The 23,789-nt window shown below is 42.3% G+C and overlaps 1 protein-coding gene across 1 annotated transcript; it reads right to left on the minus strand.

Annotated features, from left to right (window-relative positions):
* Window positions 1–2,151: 2,151 nt before the first annotated feature.
* LOC137357396 (probable G-protein coupled receptor 139) lies at window positions 2,152–4,620 on the minus strand. Its single transcript, XM_068023733.1, has 2 exons — window positions 4,524–4,620; window positions 2,152–3,053 (listed from the first exon to the last, which is right to left on the minus strand). The coding sequence occupies exons 1-2, from the start codon at window positions 4,618–4,620 to the stop codon at window positions 2,152–2,154; spliced, it is 999 nt and encodes a 332-aa protein (XP_067879834.1).
* Window positions 4,621–23,789: the final 19,169 nt, after the last annotated feature.

The following is a 23,789-nucleotide window of genomic DNA, read 5'->3' on the forward strand; positions in this document are numbered from 1 at the left end:
AATATATCCGCTGTACAGATGCGGCTTGAACTCGCAACCTCGGCGTTTCCTGAAACTACACTGTCATCGATCCACCTCCAACTGACCTATTGCGCCAACGGGAACCATTTTTGCGTGCGTTTGCTATCCCACGCTGCTGGAAAGAACGATAACATGAGCGAACGGGTCCTGTATTCATGTTGAAAGTGATAAATGAAATTTCATTTTCAGTTTCTTTCATATTGTTTATTCCATCACATTACACTTCGAGTTAACGGAATTGATGAACGTGGTTTCGTTCTGGAGCCATCAACTGAATAACAAACTCTGCCGGCAACATTATGGACAAGGTTGGCTTCAAATATCGTCCTCTGCACAAACAGAGTCGTCGAATGTACAGAAAAAAAATCAACAGGGCTTATGATTGCTGTTCTACTGGAAAAGTGTAACCTAGCAAAGGATAGAAAAGAATCAGATTTCCCAACGGTTTCTCACTCTATCTATTGTGGCCATAGGGTGAATCACCTGAGTGGCCGATTACAGACAAAAGCACCATCTGAATTGTAGTTTAAGCTCGGGACATTCGAGGCCGACATGTATTAGCTCACTGGATTATTGGACCAGCTCTCTGAAATACCAATTCGGTTACTGTACCGGGACCCAGGTAAATATTGTACCAGGTTCTGCGACTTTACTTGACTGGGTCATGGGGCTGTGCTGTACTGGGTTCGGAAAGCATTACGAAGTAACCAGTAACGCAATCACCCGGAAATGGCCAGCACCGGGAGTGGAAAGTGTGTTGTGCCAGTATCCGGGGTGTGTACGATATTGGGGCCTGCAGTTGTGCAGTACTAGGCACTGGTACTCTGATGCACCTGGACAAGGACTGGGTTGCGTAGCTGGACAGGGGAGTCCGCTATTATGAGACCTACGAATGCCTATGTTGAGGTACAGCACGTACTCGCACCCGGGCATGTGCTGCACAGGTATCCAGCACTGTATTGCATTGATAGCCATTTGTTTGCTATACCGTGACCGGGGGTGTGTATCATACCGGCACATGGAACATGCTGTACTGGGTCCCAGGAGTGTGCTGTCCAGGGACTAGGGGATGCGCTGTACCACGGCCCTGGAGTATGCTCTACTGGGACTGGGGCACGAGTGGCTCTGAGACCCGCGGGTGCGCTGCACCTGGTCTTGGGACCTATGCTGTGTGTTGTTTCAGCACTAGGAATTGAGCAGCATTCGGATCAGGAACATAGCAGCAACATTCAATTCTGATCTGTCCCAGATTTCTCTGCGTCCTCCCACAAATTTGCGAAGGATAAAGCAAGTTATCAATGGGCAAAGTACGTTTTAGCTCATTTCATAGTCAGGTTTATTCAGTAACAGGTAAATGGTACAGAAATAAAAACAAGAAATGCTGGAACCACTCAGCAGGTCTGGCAGCATCTGTGGAAAGAGAAGCAGAGTTAACGTTTCTGGTCAGCGACCCTTCATCGGAACGATACAGAACACTACGTATGAAGTAATATGTTCGGTGCAACCATTTTAAAATCTGCCTGGAAACTAAAGAGCACATTTAGATTAGTGCACAGAGATGGAACAGTGAAGGTGGGTGGTGGAGGTGGATTGGGGCGGGAGTACTGGAATTTTAAGATAGAAATATTAATTTTTAATCTCTATCGATACCAGTGATGTGCAGAAATCATTACCCTTCAGAGTGTTCCTTCTTTACTGCTGCTTTGATTTTTTTTTCTGATGGTATCCTGCCTTTCAAATCGTGTTACGTCATTCTAAAGCAAAGGTCAGAGAAACTTGTCAACACTGGGGTACTAAATACCCCGCGACTGCAATTTCAATGCGAACTAATAGTGTATTTTGGATAAAGAATATCACACTGATTATTCATTCCCAAAGTACCGCTGGATTGTTTGCTCAGATATGCCTGTGCAAAGTAGTAAACTATGCTTGGCTAAAAACGCAACTATAGATAACGCCTGCCGTCGAAAATAAGCTACAATTTTCCGCACTATGGCATCAATGTAGCTTTAATATTAAAGCAATTTGTGAAATGTTTCAGAAAATATAGAGAATTCAAGAAATCTGGAGGCGAATTCTACAGGATGCAGCAGAAAAATACAGATAAATGCTCAAAAAAGTGAAATATTTTCATCGGATTAATTTGACCATCATCGTGAAAGGATATGTCGCTCCATTCCTCAACTGCTGCCTGAATTTTCTCTGTGTCACGGCATAAATAAACGTGTTCGTGCAGCAACTCAACAATTGGAGCATGAAGCCTAATTCCGGTACAAATGTGGGCAGAGGAACAGTATATCTGTCGTTCAAGTATTCCAATCGTTTCAAAATGGAACAAACCATAAATACCACCCACAACAGTATAAAATTCCCCGAAATAACGAACAGTAAAATCATGGATTTTCTTCGGTTCGCCATCTCTGGGTCACTGGGACTCTCCCCACTTCTGCAATCCCGGAGACGCCTGCGAGCTCTGTTGGCCACTATTATGTTTCTGACCGTCAGTGCATTGAATAGTAAAATCAAAGCAAATGGAATAAATGGTGTTATAATATAATGCATTAATTCAACAACGGCCCAGGCCAGCGAGCGATATACAGCTAATGCCACCCTGCAAAACCAGGGACTGTTAGAAAGCGTATATTGACGTGTATACAGAAAATACCAGAAAATGTTCTTCATACAGCTGAGCACAGTAACTGTTCCGAGAGCCACAGCAGCCGTTTTTTCGGTGCAATATTTTGTTTTCAGCTTCTGACAACAAATGGCAACAAATCGATCAAAGGAGAAAGTGACGGTAAACCAGACTGAACAGTCTGTGGTGGCGTAAAGCAGGATGGCGTGGATGTTACAAACTCTAACGTACAATAGAAAAGTAGATTGTTCCCGATAAACAATTGGAATCTGCCTTAGGATCAGATCGAGAATAATGACCAATAGGTCCGCTGCTGCCATGGCAATCAGATAGCTGGTGACACATTTGGAGAGACCACATTTTCCCCGTGATAGGATCACAATCGTCACCACGTTAACTGTAAGCAAAAGGAGAATAAGAAATGATTCAGCAAACACCGCAATAGCAGATGTTTGATATGTTTTCCGTGAAATAACCGAATAAGATGTGGAGTATGCATATTAACCTTCTTCACAATAAACTGAAACTGACTAAATAATGTGCAGATTGGCTTTGCATCCACTGATGGAATGTAATCGTCTTTCCGTGACACAGCATCCTGTACATAGGTTTTGTAATCAGCGTAATCAGTAATACATCGGAAACTCATTCATATAACGGGATCAAATGAAGCAAGGCTAAAACAGAAAGTGTATTTAGATTAAATTAAAAAAAACAGGAATTTGGAGCATTACTTCCATATGAACACAAGACATTAAATAATCCTTTCCGCCACTTGGGCGTTTTCCGCCATTCAATTCGATCCCGGCTGATCTGTATTTGAACTCCATATGCACGCATTGGCTCCCGGAGAGCCTTGTCTATAGGAAAAACGATCAATCTCAGTTTTTAAACTTTGAATTCACCGAGTGTAAATGGCTTTTTAGGGCTAATATTTCAAGATTCCACTACTCATTGTCTGAAACGGATCTAATAATGACCATTAACGCGACAATATACAGAGCTATGCAGGACATTGGTGAGACCGAGTCTGGAGTACGGTGTACAGTATTGGTCTCCTGTTTCAAGGAAGGTTGTAAAATGGGTTGGAAAAGTTCAGAAAATATGCACTACACCCCACTGCCTGGAATGGAAGGCTTGTCATATGAGAACAGGCTAGGCTTGTATGGGCTGGAGTTTAGATGAGTAGGAGGAGACTTGGCTGAAACAAAGCTTGTTTAAAAAGAAGGGGTCGCCCAACTAAGAGAGAGGGTTATGGGTCTTTAGAACTCTCTTCGTCAAAAGGCGGTGGAAGCAGCGTAATAGAATATTTTTACGGTGGAGCTAGATTCTTGACAGGAAAGGAGGTGTAAGATTATTGAGGGTCGGCGGAATGTGGAGTTGAGGTTACAATGCAGATCAGGCATGACCTTATTGAATGGCAGAGCTGGCTCGGGGAGCTCAATGACCTATTCCTGCTCCCAATTCGTATGTTGATATGTTGGCATTGAATAATCATCGAGTTGATATCAGTGAATGAGATTTCACAAGCATCAAAAACAGTTCACCATCAAAATATACACGTAGAGACAGAAACAAAGGAAGAAAGCAAGAAAGAAAGCAAGTAATAAAGAAAGAAAGAAAGAAAGAAAGAAAGAAAGAAAGAAAGAAAGAAAGGAATTACTCATGTCTATAGATACTTAACACAAACTCCAGTTATCCAAAGCACTTTACAGCCAGTGAATTACCTTTCACTGCTAAAATTTTCAAGTGTAGTCACTGTTGTAATGTATGGACAGTAATACAATGAAGATCTGGACGTGTGGACTAAGATACTACATACTGTTGAACTCCACTTACTGAATACCAGCCCCAGGTAGTCACTTACCTGGGACACCAATCACAGCCAAGATGGGGTAGTAAATCTTTTCTATATCATAAAGTGCCCAAAGAATCTTAAGTTTCATCAGAAAACCAAGAGACATTATTTTCCCTTTTGGTAAGAATCGATGATTCAATGTTTGTCGTTGATGCTGGAAGAAATTCTTCGATTGACACATTGAGAAGATCTTCATTCTTTATAAGAGAATAAATCCATTAGGTCAGATAATTAGGTCCCATGCTGCCTGGGCTTACTTACAGCCACTGAACAAGCAGATGAAGTCAACAGCTTTCACTCCAAGATTTTTAATAAAAACAGTGGAATTTCTAAATAGATTTTGCCCTGAAGACCAGGTTAATGTTGCACTGTCATACACTCATACAAGTACCACAATCCTAAGAAGAATTTCCACAGATATTTTTAATAAAACTATAAGGACATTTTCGGTTAGCCCACTTTCATCAAACAAAAACACGAACAAATTTGCTTCTATTAGAAACTAAAGCAAAACAAAGGAATTTTAAGATATTTAAAAAATAATATCATTTCCAGTTTGTATCAGTCCCTCCATGCCTGCAGTGCAATTTCCAAAGATGCTGCCCGGATTGCCACTTCTTTCCTGCATTTTCTGCTTCTATTTCAGATTTCCAGCATCCACAATATTGCTTTTGTTTGAAGAATTTTAAAATATAGCCTGGTCATTTATTCTAGGATGCATGTTGAATGAAATGAATTGCTTCACAGAAGCATAGGAACATAGGAGCAGGAGTAGGCCATTCAACCATCGAGCATGCCTCGTTATTCAATGTGATCATGGCTGATCATCCACTTCAATGCCTTTATCCCACAATATCCCCATATCCCCTTTTGTTATTGGTATTTAGAAATCTGTCAATCTCTGGTTTAAGCAGACTCAATGACTGAGCTTCCAAGGCCTCTGGGGTCGAGAATTCCAAAGATTTACAATATTCCTCCTTATATTAAATTTGTGTCCCCTGGTTCCAGACTCCCCAACCAGGGAAAGCATCTATTCCAGTTGATGTTGCTGGTCAGAATATGTATGTAATACATACATTGGGAAGTAAGGAAGGAAGGATGCAAGGATGCAAGGAAGGAAGGGAGGAGGGATGGAAGGATGGAATGAAGGAAGGAAGGAAGAAAGACTGGAAAGAAGGAAAGAAGGATGGAAGAATTGAAGGAAGGAAAGAATGAAGGAAGGAAGGAGATAGGGAAGGAGATAGGGAGGGAAGGGAGGAAGGAAGAAAGATAGGCAGTAAGGAAGGAAGGAGGGAGAGAAGGAAGGAGGGAAGGAAGAAAGGAAGGTATGTTGGAAGGAATAAATGTACAGTGCGCTGGTGATGGAAGGAGTGAATGTTTAAGGAATGCCAATCAAGGGCTTGCTTTCTCCTCGATGGTGCCAGGCAAGTGGAGAGTATTCTAGTACACCCCTGGCTTGTGCCTTGCAGATGATGGACAGGAATTGCGGAATCAGGAAGTGGGTTACTTGCCAAATAATTTGAAGTCTCTGACCTGCTCTTGGTAGCCACAGTATTTATATGGCTGGTTCAGTTATGCTTCTGGTCAAAGGTAACTCCCAGGATTTTGATGGTGTGGAAATGAGCGATGGTAATGCCTTGGAATGTCAAGGAGAGATGGTTAGATTATCTTTAGTTGTGGATGGTCATTGCTTGGAACTTGGGTGATGTGATTGTTAATTGCCATTTATCAGTGCCAGCCTGAAAGGTGTCCAGGACTTGCTGCGTATAGACACAAACTGCTTCAGTATCTGAGGAGTTGCAAATTCTGCTGACCATTGTGCAGTCACCAGTGAACATCTCTACTTCTGAACTTATGATGGAGGGATGGTCACTGATGATGTAGCTGAAGATGGCTGGCCCTATAGTACTATCCAGAGGAACTCCTGAGGGATGTTCTGGGACTGAGATGATTGACCTCCAACAACTATAGCCACCGTCCTTTGTGACAGGTATGACTCCAACCAGTGGAGGTTTTCCCTGATTCTCATTGAATACAGATGCAACTTATGCATTTATTACCTCAGACATGTAATTTCTGTCCATGTATAAATCCTGTTTTGATCCTGGTCAGCCGCACCAGACTTTTTACTACCCTTGTAGTTTTTATATGCCTATGCAATTCTTTTGAGTTCCGTTTTATGTTAGCTCTCACTCTCTTCTCATACTCTCCCTTTGCTTTTCACACTAGCTTTTTCACTTTGTCTCTGAATTACGCTCTTTTTTTCTACTTCATTTTACAGTCTATCTCTTCTGTCATCCAGGGAGACCTGGATTTCTGTTTCTCCATTTTCACCTCGTGGAAACTTACCTCAACTGTACCTGAAAGCTCCTGTTTAAAGGCAGTCCATTGTTCTGTTACAATTTGTTTGCTGATCTTTGATTCCAATTTACCCTCTCTCAATTAATTATGTTTAGTCTGGATTTCTCCTTGCCCTTTTCCAAAGTTAACCTAAATCTGATGATATTATAATCACGGCCCTTGAAATGTTCCTCTACTGACACTTGTTCCACTTGTCCCAACTCTTTACCCAGAAACAGGCACAGCAATTCACTCCTTCCTCATGAGCCAGAAACATACTGGCATGATACAATCTCCTGAACACACTTCGGAACTCTTCCACCTCTTTGCCCTTTGCATTATTGCTAAATCTGTCCATATTAAGATAACTAATGTCCTCCATTATGAATCTATATTTTGAACCTCTCATAAAGGTCTTTGTTATGTTATTACTCTATATACTTCCCACTAGATGGTAGGCTGTCGAATGCACCCAGTAATGTAACCGTACCTCTATTTATTCTTAGCTCTAGAAAACACATTTTTTCCCCTTGATCTCTCTAGGACATCTCTCTCCAGCACTGTAATGCCGTTCTTGATCAATGCTGACTCTCCTCTACCTTTCTTTCCTTCTCTATATTCCTGAAATCTTCTATCAAGGAATATTTACTACCCAGTCCTGCCTTTCTTTGAGCCAGGTCTCTGCGGTCACTATGACATCATATTCTCGCGTACGTATCTGCACATTCAGCTCACCAACTTTATTTACCACACTCTGTGCGTCCACATGTACAGTAAACCTAAATTAGAAATTATTGCATTGCCCCTTACTCTGACGCAACCTAATACATTAACATGCCTAGTTCCCGCGCTTTCTATTTCTCCTCGACCTTTGTGCATCTCGCCTTTCCTCTCTGCTGTTACATATAGTTCCTACCCCCTTGACCAAGTTAGTTTAAACCCTCCCCAACAGTATGAGCAAACTGACTCACCAGTATATTTGTTCTGACTCTGTTCATCTCCCGTCTTCCCTAGACCCAATCCCAATGCCCATTGAAACGAATGCCCATCCCCTGCACCTTCTCTCCAGCCACACATTCATCGAATGGAGCCTTCCATTTGTATGATCACTATCACTTGACAGCCCGAGTACTCCGGGGTGTACTACCTTTGATGTCTTGCTAGCTAGTTCCTTTCCAAACTCCTTAGTATCTGGCTTCAGTACCTCATCTGTCTTTCTACCTCTGTCCTGGTACTGATGTGCACCACTGCCTTTGGTTGTTCATCATCCCCCTCAGAGTGTGCCACAGCCAGTCAGTGACATCCTTGACTCCGTCACCAGGGCGGTAACGTATCATGTTGAATTCTCATCTGTTCCTGCAGGAACATCTGTCAGTTCCCTTAACGAAAGATTCCCTTATCAATATTGCTTTCCCAATCTTCCTCCTGCCTCCATGTACAGCTGAGCCACTTGTGGTTCTGGCTGCATTCCCAGAAGAGCCATCACTCTCACCAGTATTCAGAACTAGTTACCCGTTGGAGAATGAGATGCACTCCAGGGTCTCCTCGACTACCTCCCTGATGTTCCTTATATGCCTAGTGGTCACCAATCTCCTCTTTGTTTCTGTCAGCAAACACAAGGCAAAAAGAAAGCGTTCTGTATTACTCTGTCCTTGTAGCAAAGATGTAATGGAGGTTATTTAAAATAAATGCCCCATACCACTTTATGTGGACTTGTTTATTTCTGCAGTGTTTTAAGCGTTGCAAAAAGCTGTAAACTTAACAGTAAAAATTCCACCGGTGGTCGCCAGGTTCAAATTCGCAACCTTGGTGCTACTAATACCACACTTTAACCAACTGAACTCTGCGGTCCCATAGACGGAGCTGATGTTGGTGTAAGCCCCATGCTGGGCGATTTGTAGTTGACTTCACAAACTGTGACCGAGTTATTGAATGAACAATAGATACCTCACATCTCTTCCATATCGTACCAATTTTAATCTATGTGAAATCAAAACTAAGCGTCTAAATCAAATCCTTTAGTCTCCAAACATATTTGAAATCATAGGAGTTGATTTCACAGACCCACACAAGGTCTGGGTACATGGTGGTGGCGGGGGTGGGGGGTGGGGTGGGGCGGTGGGGGCAGGAAATGCCTCCGGGAGAGGGCCACCACGCACCCTGACGCCGGGAGGGCCCGATACAATATTGTTGGCAGCAGCGATGCCTCATGGCGGCCACCTCCGCCGCTTGGCAACGGGAACATCATTTACATAAATTAAAATGAATGCCTTAATACATACGCCACCTCTTCCATCCCACTGCAATCTTCCTGCCCTTGGCTAGCATTCCCATGCCTTCAGCTCCCTGGAGAGGGTGGCAGCAGTACGTTTCTCAGTGCAGGGTGAGGGGGAGGGATTGTGGAACGGGATTAAAGTAACATCATTGGGAAGGAGATGATAGGAAGGTTTATGCACTTTGGAGGGTGGGGGAAAGGTGACGTGGACAAGGTAAGAGATTTGAGGGGGAGAGGGCAAGTAATTAATTTTATGGTTATTGGGGGGATGGGAAAGCGGCAAAATAAATCGATTTAATTTTTTTATCCATTATAGATGGAGTTTAATCCGGACAAATGTGAGGTAATGCATTTTGGAAGGTCTAATGCAGGTGGGAAGTATACAGTAAATGGCACCACCCTTAGGAGTATTGACAGGCAGAGAGATCTGGGCGTACAGGTCCACAGGTCACTGAAAGTGGCAACGCAGGTGGATAAGGTAGTCAAGAAGGCATACGGCATGCTTGCCTTCATCGGTCGGGGCATAGAGTATAAAAATTTGCAAGTCATGTTGCAGCTGTACAGAACCTTAGCTAGGCCACGCTTAGAATATTGCATGCAATTCTGGTCTCCACACTGCCAGAAGGACGTGGAGGCTTTGGAGAGGGTACAGAGGAGGTTTACCAGGATGTTGCCTGGTCTGGAGGGCATTAGCTATGAGGAGAGATTGGAAAAACTCGGATTGTTTTCACTGGAACGACGGAGGTGGAGGGGCGACATGATGGAGGTTTACAAAGTTATGAGCAGCATGGACAGAGTGGATAATCAGAAGCTTTTTCCCAGGGGGTAAGAGTCAGTTACCAGGGGACATAGGTTTAAGGTGCGAGGGGCAAAGTTTAGAGGGGATGTGCGAGGCAAGACTTTTACACAGAGGGTGGTGAGTGCCTGGAACTTGCGGCTGGGGGATGCGGTGGAAGGAGATAGCGACGTTTAAGAGACATCTTGACAAATATATGAATCGGAAGGGAATAGTGGGATATGGGCCCCGGAAATGCAGAAGGTGTTAGCTCAGGCAGGCATCAAGATCAGCGCAGGCTTGGAAGGCCGAATGGCCTGTTCCTGTGCTGTACTGTTCTTTGTTCTTTGTTCTTTGTAGTTGTAACCAATTAAATTTAACGATAGGACTCAAAGCCCTTTATAAATGACGTCAGCGCCTGCGCACAGACAGTAACGCCATTGCCTTGGGCGGACAGCCCGCCGGCACATGATAGCGCGTGGCCCGCCCTGGCTGCTTAAATAAGATGCCGCGCTTAGGATCGGCGGCTCGCAGGCCGCTACTAATTCAGCCTATAGACTGGTTACAGCACAGAAGGAAGCCATACTGACCATCGTGTCCGTGCCGGCTTTCTGGTAGAGCAACTCACTTACTCCCAGTCCCCTGCCTTTCCCCTTATCCCTGCATTTTTTTTTCGCTTCAAATAAGTTTCCAATTCTATTTTGGGAGCCACGATGCAGCTGCTTGCAACGCAATGGCAGGCAGTGACTTCCAGGTACTAAACAAGCGGTGCATAAAAAAAAAATCCTCATATCCTCATTGCTTCTTTTGCTCTCCATCTCTGTGTCATTGTGTCACTTTCCCTTGTTATGATTGCTCAGTCCCTACTGCACTGGATTGGCCAATAAAATGTGTCTGACTGTCAGAGGGTTGAAGAACAAAATTTAAGCGCATGAAAGTAAGGGCTAGACTGAATCAAAACAACAAAGTGTAGGATTAGTATAAATGGGTGGTTGATGTTCGGCACAGACTCAGTGGGCCGAAGGGCCTGTTTCAGTGCTGTATCTCTAATCTAATCTAATCAAAAAAAAAATCCCACACACATGGGTTCACTAATATAACGGTCTTAAGTTAAACATGGGAAGATAGAAACAGGTGTAGGCCATTCAGCCCATCGAAGCTCCCTGCCATTTAAAATGATCATGGCTGACCATCCACTTCAATGCCTTTTCCTCACGGTATCCTCATATCCCTTTATGTAATTTGTATTAAGAAGTTTGTCAGCCGCTCCTTTAAACATACTCAATGATTGAGCTTCCACAGCCCTCTGAGGTAGAGAATTCCAAAAAATAACAAACCTCCCAGTAAATAAATGTCTCCTCATCTCTCTCCTTAGTAGCTTCATCCTTATTTGGAAATTATGTCCTATGGTTCCAGACTCTCGAACCAGGGAAAACATTGTACCTGCATTTACCCTAACCCTTTAAGTATTTTGCAGGTTTCAATGAGATCACCTTTCATTCTTTGAAACTCTTGATAATACAGAAATAAAAACAATAAATGCTGGAAATACTCAGCAAGTCTGGCAGCATCTGTGGAGAGAGAAGCAGAGTTAACATTTCAAGTCAGTGACCCTGCTCTAGATAATACAGGCTCAGTTTCCCCAATGTCTCTTCATGGGACAGTCCCGCCATGCTGCAAAAAAGTCTGGTGACTCTTTGTTTCACTCCTTCTATGGCAATAATATCCTTCTTACGGTACGGGCACCAAAACTGCACCCAATACTCCAGGTGCGGTCGAACCAACATTCTGTACAATTGAAGTAAGACTTCACTACTCCTGTACTCAAACCCTCTTTCGAAAAAGGCAAACATACCATTAGCCTTCCTAATTGCTTGCTGCGTGTTCGCTTTCAGTGACTTATTGACAAGGATAGCCAAGTTCCTTTGTACATCTACACTTTCTAATCTCTTACCATTTAAGATATACTTTGCACATCCATTCCTCCTACCAAAGTGGATAGCCTCATATTTTACCACATAGGAAATCTCATTGTACACTGCCAATTACTACACCAGGTTCCAAGGTAAACATTAAGGGAACGTTATTCAACAGAGCAGAATGAAAGTTGTTGCTAACAGCACAGCGGCTGATTTTTCTGTGTAGCATTTTGTTTTTAGCTTCCGGCAAGTTGAAGACAACCTGATCAAAGGTAAAAGTGACTGTTAACTAACCTGAACTGCCTGTCGATTCATCATTTAGGACAATAGTAACACTAGAATATGATGGAAATGTTCAGCAGTAATGAAAACAGGAAATGCTGTAACTACTCAGTAGACATGGCAGCATCTATAGAGAGAGAAACAGAGTTAACGTTTCAGTTCTGTGACCTTTCATCAGAACTGAATATGCAGCATGTCACACAGCATGAGAACTGATGAATGATCATCGACCTGAAACCTAACTCTATTTCTCTATCCACAGATGCTGCTTGACCTGATGCACATTTCCAGTATTTACTGTTTATTTCAGACTTCCAGCACTCACTATATTTTACCTTACGATTAGGGTTTTAGTTCACTGCAATGTCTCTTCCAGGAAAGACCGCCTTGAGGAAGATCTGTTCTTCTGTCTGCAGGAATTACTGTTTGTCTTTTCTACCGTTATCAACTTTCCTGCTTTCTATTTCCCTTCTCGTGTTTGATCGGGTATCTACCAGTTCTGATGGAAGGTCATTGACTTGAACCCTAAACTCTGTTTCTCTCCCCACAAATGCTGCCTTGAAAGCTGATTATTTCCTGGATTTTCTTTTTCCATTGTTTCAGTAATAACACTATATGCAGGAGTAATGTCGAGAAACAATCACGGGAAATAATAATAATTGGTCCGATACATTATAATCACATTAATTGCTACCAGTAGATCCACCACTATCATGCCCACCAGCTGGTGGTGCCGGTGGAGAGCCAGAACGTTCCTTCAGAAACCATCATAGCCTTTAAATTATCTGCCAGGTAGAGCAGGAGAAGGAGACTGAAAATTACTGATCTCGACCATCCTTTTACGTGGTGCAATTCAAATCCCAACCACTTAATGTGTATTTTTTTTCCACATCGTCTCCAGTATTTTGGCCAATTATCATAAATTTGGGCCATCTGCTTATTGTGGATTCAACCATTAGGAAAGTTTCTCTTTATTTTACCTACCTGAAAACATCATGATTTTAAATACATTGGCAAAATCTCATCAGCCTTCCCTGTTCAAATGAGAACAACTCCAATTTCTGCAGTCTATCCATGTAACTCGAATGTCTCATCACAAGAAACATTCTATAAAATCTCTTTGTAGCCTCTCCAAAGCCTTGAAGTGCTGCGTAAAGTGTGATACCCGGAATTTGTCAAAATACTTCAGATGGGCCACAACTAGTGTCTTTTTTACACATTTAATATGACTTTGTTTTTAGCTGTCGTCCTCTATTCCTCAATTTGTAAATCCCAGAATCCCGTATGCTTTACTTAGTGCTTTGTTAAACTGCTCTGCTGCCTTCATAGACTCTTAGAGCCTCTCTGTTGTTGTACACATTTTAAAATGCATCACATAGTTTGTACTCTGGTTCCTTATTCTTCCCACCAAGTTATATCACCTCACAATTTTCTGCATTGAATTTCAACAGCCATATTTCTGCCCATTCTACCTGCCTGTCTGTGTCCTCTTGAAGGCAATTGCCATCTTCCTTACTGTTTACTACACTTTCAAATTTCCTGCAATCTACAAAATTCTAAACTGTGCCCTGTACCCCCAAGTCGAAGTCATTAATTTATATTAGCTGCTCTGTGATACATGAATATTTCTGCTGCCTGTTTCAACGATACTCTTCTATCTGCTTCTCACTATATGTAAGTCTGCATGTATACACAGTAGCAGAATAGTGCTTCTATTGCTCATTATTTGTAATCACATAGCGAGTGTCTTTGACATCTATATTGGAGACTGATTAGTGCGATAACTGGAATTGTTTTGCTTGCACAAATAGTCAATGTTGGCGCACACACTAGGATTATTTTAGTTTGATGCCCATCTGTGAGGAATGATCTCTCTCTCTCTCTCTCTCTCTCTGTCTCATCCCTCTCTTATCCCTTTCTCGCGGTGTGCCCCCCTCTCTATGTTGTTACACACCTTTCTGCTTTGTACCACTCCTCTATATGCCCTGTCTCTCCCTGTTCCCCCTCTCACTCTGCCCTCCCTCTTTCTCTGATCCCTCTCTCTGTCCCCCTCTATCTCTTTCTCCCCTCTCACTCGATCTGCCCCTGTCTCTCTTTCGCATCCTCTCTCTGTCTCCGTTCTGTCTCTCTGCTCCCCACTGTCTCTCCCCTCTTTCTGTCCACCCTCTCCCTCTGTCCCCTCTCTCTCTCCCTACATCCTCTCACTCCCGCACTACACTCTTTTTCTCGCTGTCCATTTCTTTCTGTCCCTCTCTCACTCTCTGCTCCCTCTCTGCCCACTTTCTCTCTGTCCCCACTCGCTCTTCCCACACTCTCTTTCCCCTTCTGCCTTTTTGCCCCATTTCTCTGCCCTCTTTCCCTCTGACCTCCCTTTCTCTCTCCCCCACTTTCTCTCTCTGACCCTATCTCTCTCACTGCCCTCTTCTTTCCCCCTCTCTCTCTGCCCCTCTCTCTTGCTGCCCCCCCCCCCCTCTGTTTCCCTCTCTCTTTGCCCGCGGGCTGGATGGAAACGTTTGGCATACTGTATCCTGAACAAGGGGCTGCATTTTGGACAAACCTGACCTAATATAAAGTGTACAATTCTCAAGCGGGTCCAGGAGCACAGGAACCTGGGTATATATGTGTTTAAATCATTGACGGTGTAAGGACAGTTTGAGAGAGCAATTAATAAAGCATACAGCTTCCTAGGCTTCATTAATAGGGCCCTCGAGTACAAAAGCAAGGAAGTTATGTTAAATTTGTATAGCACATTGGTTACATACGAACAAACGAATTAGGAGCAGAGGTAGGCCACTCGACCCCTAGAGCCTTCTCCACTATTCAATACGTTCATGGCTGAACTGATTACTCAACATTTCCAACTACCCTCGATAACTTTCCACCCCTTGCTTTACAAGAATCTATCTACTTCTGCCTTAAAAATATTCAAAAACTCTGCTTCCACTGCCTTTTGAGGAAGTGAATTCCAAATACTCACGACCCGCTGAGTAAAAAAAACCTCCTCATCTCTGCCTTAAAGGGGCGACCCCTTATTTTTAAACAGTGACTCCTAGTTCCAGATTTTCCCACAAGAGAAAACATCCTTTCCACAGCTACCCTGCCAAGACGCCTCAGGATCTTATATGTTTCAATCAAGCCGTCTCTGACTCTTCTAAATTCCAGTGGATGCATGCCTAGCCTGTCCAACCTTTCATCATAAGACAGCCCAACCATTCCAGGTATTAGTCCAGTAAACCTTCTGTGTATTGCCTCCAACGTATTAACATCCCTCCTTAAATAAGCAGACCAGTACTGTACACAATACTTTAAATGTGGTCTCACCAATGCTCTGCATAGCTGACGCATAACCACCCTACTTTTGCAATTAATTCCCCTCACAATAAATGACAGCATTCTATTAGCTTTCCTAATTACGTGCTGTACCTGCATACTAAGGCGGCACAGTGGCACAGTGGTTAGCACCACAGCTCCAGGGACCCGAGTTCAATTTTGGGTACTGCCTGTGTGGAGTTTACAAGTTCTCCCTGTGTCTGCGTGGGTTTCCTCTGGGTGCTCCGGTTTCCTCCCACGTTCTAAAGGCTTGCAGGTTGATAGATAAATTGGCCATTATAAATTGCCCCTAGTATAGGTAGGTGGCAGGGAAATATAAGAACAGGTGGGGATGTGTTAGGAATATAGAATGAGTGTAGGATTAGTATAAATGGGTGGTTGATGGTCGGTGGGCCGAAGGGTCTGTTTCAGTGCTGTATCACTAAACTAACCTTTTGCAATTCGTGCACTAGCACACCCAGATCCCTCTGCATCACAAAGCTCTGCAATTTCTCCCCATTTAGATAATATGCTTCTTTTTATTCTTCCTGCCAAAATGGTCAATTTCACATATTCCCACATTATACTCCATTTGCCAGGTCTTTGCCTCACTTAACTGATCTACATTCCTTTGAAGCCTCCTTATGTCCTCTTCTCAAGTTACTTTCCTACCAATCTTTGTGCCATCAGCATATTTAGCAACCAAACCTTTGGTCCCTTCTTCTAAGTCATTTATATAAATTGTAACATGTTGAAGCCCCAGCATGGATCCCTGTGGCACAACACTCATTACATCTTGCCAACCAGAAAATGATCCATTTATGCCCACTCTCTGTTTCCTGTTAGCTAACCAATCTTCTATCCATGCCAATATGCTACCCCCTACACCATGAGCTGTTATTTTCTGCCATAAACCTTGATGTGGCCCGTTATCAAATGCCTTCTGGAAATCTAAGTTCAGTAGATCCACCGGTTCCCCTTTATCCATAGCACATGTAAATCCCTCAAAGAACTCCAATAAATTGATTAAGCATGATTTCCCTTTCAGAAAACCATGCTGACTTTGCCTGATTGCCTTGATTTTTTCTAAATGCCCTGTTATAACATTTTAAACAATAGCTTGCCTAAGCCGGGTTTTGCCTTAATTAGAGTACTGCATTTCGTTCGAGGTAGCACACTTTAGGAACGATGTGAAGGCATTAGAGAAAGAGGGACAGCGGAAAAGATTCACGACAATGGTTCCAGGAATGAGGAACTTCAGTTACATAGATAGATTGGAGAAGTTGGGGATATTTTCCTTAGAGAAGAGAAGGTTGGGAATTTATTTGATTGAGGTATTCAAAATCATGAGGTTTCTGGACAGTGCAGATAGGAATAAAATCAGTGCATTGGTGCTTGGATCGAGAACAAACATGCACGGACATTAGGTAATTGCCAGAAGAAGCAATGGCGACATGAGGAAAAATATATTCACACAGCGAATGGTTGGGACCAGGAATGCTCTGCCTGAGAGTGCGATGGAGGCAAGTTCAACCGAAGTATTCAAGACAGGATTAGATTATTATCTGAAAAGGAAGCATGGGCAGGGCTACGGTGTGCAGGCAGAGGACTGGCACTCGGTAAATTCCTCCTTTGCAGACCCAGCACGGACACGACGGGTCGAATGCGCTCCTTCTGTGCTTTCTCCTTCTGTGACCTGGACTCACTGCTCCAACGAAGGTTGTGGAAGTGGAGACGATGAATGATTTCTCAAGGAAATTGGATGGGCACTTGAGGGAAATAAACTTACTTTTAATTAATTACAATAACGAATGAGGAATAAGTAAGTAGCCAGTGTAGCCATTGTGACAGGAGAATAAACTTCCCCTGATTGTTTGTTCATAATAGGTCTAACGAATTCCTCGCCTCCCACCCCCACCACCCCCCACCCCTCCAGAACTGTGTAAAGCTAATGTGAGCATGAAACCACTGGTAGGTTATCAAATACTGAGGGGAAGTATCCCGTCCAAACTTGCTAATTGGGAATGTGTTAATTCACCTTAAACAGCATCATTCCTGTCCCACATTCAGAGCTCTGATTCCTTCTCTTCCATTGCATGCCACACCTGCACCCTGTTGTAATATTACTTGTTCCTTAGGTGTGTGATCTATTGTCGGACTCACAGGTCTACGAGTAATATGTAAGCACAAGATGGGTTTTATTGTACTTTAACTATAACATATATCGGCATATATACAACACTTACTGCACAAGCTACATCTAAACACTCCTCGCTTTGTCGGACTCTATCCACAACTTGTTATATGTGACATGCCATCACTTCCTCCAGTGGTCATCACTTATGGCTCTTTAAGGTGCCTGGTCTTACGGTCTAGAGGTTTCTGAGCTCTAGCAGTGCTAACTCAACAATGTTGTTCATAGGGTATAAATTTAGGGTTCTCTGAGTGCTGCTTGACTGCACAGAGTATGGCGGGAGTTTGATGAGTGAGGGATTTCGGTGAAGAGGGGAATTATAAATTAATTTTCAAAAATAACATTAATTTAACCAGAACAGTAAAGATGGCTTAAGAATGTTGGAGCTCCTCGATGCCGCTGCAATCCATGGTAACCACGTCTGTGGTAAATGTATGTGGCTTGAGGAGCTTCAGTTCAGAGTAGATGAGTGGGAGGCTGTGTTGCAGACATTGCGATGCATAAAGGAGGGGAAAGGTTACCTGGATACTTTGTTCGACAAGGCAGCCACACACCTTAGGATAGGATCGTCTGACTTGGTCAGTGGTCATGGACAGGATGGAGTGACTGTGAGTCACGCTGCTCCGGGGATTGAGAAGGCGGGAGGGGAGGAGCGTCAACACTTGTGATTGAGCAACAAGTTCGAGGTCTTGAAGCTTGTATGGACAAGAGCAACGACTGTATTGTGGATGCACAAACTGTCCATGGCACCATGGCACAGGAAGTCATTCAAGTGGTGGAGTTAAAAGGAATGTAGTGGTAGTCTGGGACAATGTAGTAAGGGGAATAAATGCTGTTCTCTGAAGCTGAGTGCGAGAATCCAGAAGGCTGCATTGCCTGTCCAGTGCCAGGGATTGAAACATGTGCTCAGGCTCGAGAGAACCTTGCCGTGGGAGGGGAAGTATATCGTGGTCGTGGCCTACTTAGGTACCATCGACATACATAGGACTAGGAAACAGGTTCTGCATAGGACGTGTGAGGATCTAGGCACTATATTTTAAAAACAAAACGGAAGCTCAAAAGCATTAATCTCTGGATTATCATCTGAGCCCCGTGCAATTTGGCAAAGGCTAAATATGATTAGAGAAATGAATGAGAGGCTCAGGGACTGGTGTGGGTGAAGTGGGTTTCAGTTCGTAGGGCACTGGCATCAGTACTGGGGAAAGTGCGGCTGTACCATTGGGATGGACTTCACCTGAACCGTGCTGGGACCAGTGTTCTAGTGAGTCATATAACTAGGAAAGTAGATAGGGCTTTTAACTAAATACAGGGGAGAAGGGATCATGTAGAGGAAGTGAGTAAATTAAAGGGAAACGACAAAGCAATAATCAAGGTAGCAATCAATGTAATGTTAATCAGAGTATGGTTGAAAGGGACAGCGATTGAAAACGTAAGTTTGCGCCAGCAGATAGGACCAGAATTTATCAAAGCAGTTTTAAAAAACTGAATTGAGGGCTTAGTATCTGAATAACTGCAGCATTCATGGTAAAACAGATAAATTGTTAGCGCAAATAGAAATTCATACATATGACATGATAGCCATTACAGAGACGTGGCTACAACGAACCTAAAGCTGTACCTGACTATCCAAGGATATGTGACATTCAGGACGGGACGTAAGCTTGGAAAATGATTCGGGTTAGCTCCGTTAATTAATGAGGGCATTGATATTGTCGTGAAATTCAGGACGTTCGTTCAAAGATCAAGGTGCAGTATGACTTTTGGTGGAACTAAGAAACAGCAAGGGCCAGAAAACATTGCTGGTAGTTGTTTATAGGCCACGAAACAGCAGTGGTAATGGAAATTTGAGTATAAATCAGGAAATTAGCTGTGCATGCAACAAGGTTAATACAGAAATCATGTTTTTTTCAATCTTCATATAGATTGGGTAGACATAATTTGTGCTAATGTTGTGGAAAATATATTCTTAGAATGTATGCAAGACGGTTTTCTAAAGCAACACATTGAGGAACCAACTGGGACATCGGTTACTTTAGAGCTAATATTGTGCAATGAAAAAGGGCTAATTAATAATCTTGTTGTAAAGGGTCGTTTAGGAAAGAGTGACCACAATATGATAGAATTTTACATTAAGTTTGAAAGTGATGTACTTCAATAAGAAACGAGTATCCTAAATCAAAAGAAAGGAAAATATGATGGTATGAGGGACAAATTGGCGAGAGTAGGTCGAGAACCTAAGTGAAAAGTTATGGTGGTAGACAGACAACGACTAACATTTAAAGAACTAACACATAGCGTACAACAAAACTCATTACTTTTTATGCACATAAACCTAGCAAAGGAAGTGTTCCAAGCATGGCTAACGAAAGAAATCAGGGATTGTATTAGAACAAAGGAGAAGAGGTATAAATTTGCCCAAAAAAATGATAAGCCTGAGGAGTGGGAACATTTTAGAATTCTGCAAAGGAGGACCCAAGAAAAAGATTTAAAAAAGGGAAAATAAAATTTGAGAGGAAACTAGCAAGAAACATTAAAACGGACTGCAAAATCTTCTCCCGGTATATAAAATGGAAAATATTTGCAAAGGCACGTGTGCGTCCATTACAAGCAAAGTCAGGAAATTTATAATGGTGCATAAAGAAAATGGCAGGGAAACTAAACAAATACTACGTGTCTGTCTTCAATGTAGAAAATACTAAACACCTCCCAGACATAATGGAGAATCAAGGGATCAATGTAAACGAGGAACAGCAAGATATTAATATTAGTTAAAAAAGTAATCGAGCAATTAATGGGCCTTAAAGTAATTAAGTCCCCTGGAACTGATAATCTACACCCCAGAGTGTTGATATAGAGATAGTCGATGAATTGGTGGTCATCTTTCAAAATTCTATAGACTGTGGAATGTTTTCTGAAGATTGGAAGGTGGCAATTGTAACCCCAATTTTAAGAAAGGAGGGAGAGAGAAAACAGGAGCTACAGACCTGACAGCTTAACATCAGTCGTAGGGTAAATGCTAGAATCAGCAATAAAGGATGTGATAACACGACACTGAGAAAATAATGGTAGGACTGGGCAGAGTCAACATGGATTTATGAAAGGGAAATCATGTTTAACAAACCAGTTGGATTTTTTTGAGGGGGAACTGGTGGATGTTGTATAGTTAGATTTTCAGAAAGCTTTTGATAAGGTCCCAACCAAGAGGTTCATAAACAAAATTGGAGTACAATGGGATTGAGGGGCATATACTGGCACGGATGGAGAATTGGTTAATGATCAGAAAACAGAGAGTAGGAATAAAGGAGTCATTTTCAGCTTGGTGGGCTGTGACTTGGGGGGTAAGGCAAGCATATTTGCTTGGACCCCAGCTCTTCCCAATCGCTATCAATGATTTGGATGTGGGGATTAAAAGTAATATTTCCAAGTTTGCAGATGACACAAAACTAGTTGGAAATATGAGTTGTGAGGAGGATGCAAAGATGTTTCAAAGAGATTTAGAGAGGCTATGAGTGTGGGCGGAAATTTGGCTGATGGAATACAATGTGGAGAAATGTGAGGTTATCCACTTTGGTAGGGGAAACAGAAATACAGAGTATTTCCTAAATGATGGAAGGCTGGGAAGTGTTGAACTTGGGTGTCTTTGTTCATGAGTCACTGAAAACTAACATGCATATGCAGCAAACAATTAAGAAGTGTTACGACCAAGTGGGAGCAAGCACTATCAAGTCAATCCCATCACTCTACATGTCGGAGCACATTATTTAAATTTTTCCCATCAAACTGGACAACAGCCAACTTAAAAACTTTATTACCCCAAGGATAAAATACACCAAACCAGGTATTTTTAAACAACAGCAAATTAAATATTTATTAACAACGGAAATCGTAGCACTATTAAGATAAATTTATGTCTAAACACCTTATAGCTTCTTATTTATCCCCCCCCCACCCCGCCCATGCACACTCAAACACATACACTCAAAAACTATCGGTTAACTGGTTATAAAAGTGGTGTTTCTTAGGAATAAAATGAGTAGCTGGGCTGTAAGTCCTGATGGGTTATGTTCCCGGTTGATGAGGTGTCCCAGGGTAGAATAGTCAGATGTCACTCGAAATCTCCATGCGAATTCCACAGAAAAGTCTCTAATAGATATAAATTCAAAGTATTTCAGCTGCAGCAGGCCTCACGCAATTCTTTCAACAAGGGACACAACACTGGGTCTATTTGGATTTTTAAATTGGCAGTCCTTTGGCAGAAACTTCACTGAGAATTCCATCAAACACAAACAGGCTATAGAGAGAGTTAATTCTGTAACAAAGGCTTCTTAGAATTTCAATGTGAAACGGAATTTAGTACCTCCAACAATGAATATGTTCTTCCCAGGGTTTTTTTTCTCCTTAGGCAAACACAGTCTGAGCTCAATGTAGATATTTCTGCTCAGATATTGACAGCTGCTTTTTAGTGAGCACACTTCATTGGGTCTAATTCAGATTGGTTTCAGCCAGTCGCTGCACACAATCAAATTGAATCATTAAAGCACATCTCCTGCTGTTGCCTAGGGAACAGACTGACTGTTCTCAAAGAATATACATATATATATATAATATATAATATATATATATCTGTTTTAAAGGCACACTGTTTTAAACAAATGAGAAAAATAACTTAATGACAGAAGACAAATGGTATTTTGTCTTTCATTACAAGAGGATTCGAGTATAGGAGTAAAGATGCCTTACTGCAATTATATAGAGCCTTGGTGAGTCTGCACATGGAGTATTGTGTGCAGTTTTGGCATACTGACGTTGTTCTAGAGTGAATGCAACAAAGATTCACCAAACTAATTCCTGGGATGTAGGTATTTTCCTATAAGGATAGATTAAATAGACTGGGCATTTATTCACTGGAGTTTAGAAGAATGAGAGGTGATCTCGTTGAAACATACACAATTATTGCAGGGCTTGAAAAGGTTGATGCAGGATGGTGTTTCCCCTGGCTGGGTGTCTGGAACCAGGGGACACTGTCTCAGAATAAGGTGCAGCCATTTAGGACTGAGATGAGGAGGAATTTTTTCAATGAGAAGTTGGTGAATGTTTGGAATTCTCTGCCCCAGAGGGCTTTGGAGGCTCAGTTGTTGAGTATGTTCAAGACTGAGATCGATAGATTTCTACATGTTTAAAACACCAAGTGAAGGGATGGTGCAAGAACATGATCTTGACGCATGAGATCAGCCATAATTTCATTGAATGGTGGAGTGGCCTAGAAAAGCTGAATGACCTACTCCTGTTCCAATTTCTTATGTTTTTATGTAAGCTCGTCCCACAAAAACTGTTCCCCTCCATATTCTCGCCGCTGAGCTCTGGCTGTCTCCCAGCCACCTTCCAACTAATTCAGTTTGCAACTCAATCTGTAACAGAAAGTAATCTGTTCATTAATGGTGATTAAAGCAACTCGTCTAAAATAGGAGAAAAATACAGATGTGCAAAATAAGCACAGTTGCTGCGAATGGGAAAGATAAAAAGAGCGGCAGAGAGTCACAACGCAGATAGCAACTTGTAAGGGATATCAAAATTAAAAGCACATATAAAAACGTTTACAAATGCACTAAGAAAAAAGAGACCAGTCAGAATCAATGTGGGCCCCTTGAATACAGATATGGTGATGTGATCAGTGAAGGTATGCAAATGGCGGACATGCTGAATAATTTCTTTGCATTAGTATTTACAGTGAAGAAATCGACATGCTAGGCACCCCAAGAAAAGCATTATTGCATTAGGGACAGGGATTCAACAAAATTACCATAAACATGATTGTTCAAAAAAGGTAGGCTTCAAGACAGTCTTGACAATGAGAGAACAGGAGAGAGATGAATAGGTTTAGGAATGGAATTACAGAATTCAAGACTTTGACTGTTGAAAGCACCGCCGGCAATGGACAGGCAAAATAAATTAGAGACGTATGAAAATCCAAAACTGGAGAAACATAATCTTTTTAGAGTATTGTACAGCTGAATTAGTTTACAGGAAAGGAAGACATGGGTGGATTTCAACACAAGGATGAGAATTTTAATATTGAGGTCTTCTTGGACCGAGGACCCATGAAGATCAGTGAGCACTTGTGTGATGCTAATCCTCCCACTGTCTATATTATTAGTGTGGCCGTACTTAGAATACTATTTAC

Source organism: Heterodontus francisci, chromosome 48 (assembly GCF_036365525.1).
Source record: "Heterodontus francisci isolate sHetFra1 chromosome 48, sHetFra1.hap1, whole genome shotgun sequence".
Taxonomy (NCBI): domain Eukaryota; kingdom Metazoa; phylum Chordata; class Chondrichthyes; order Heterodontiformes; family Heterodontidae; genus Heterodontus; species Heterodontus francisci.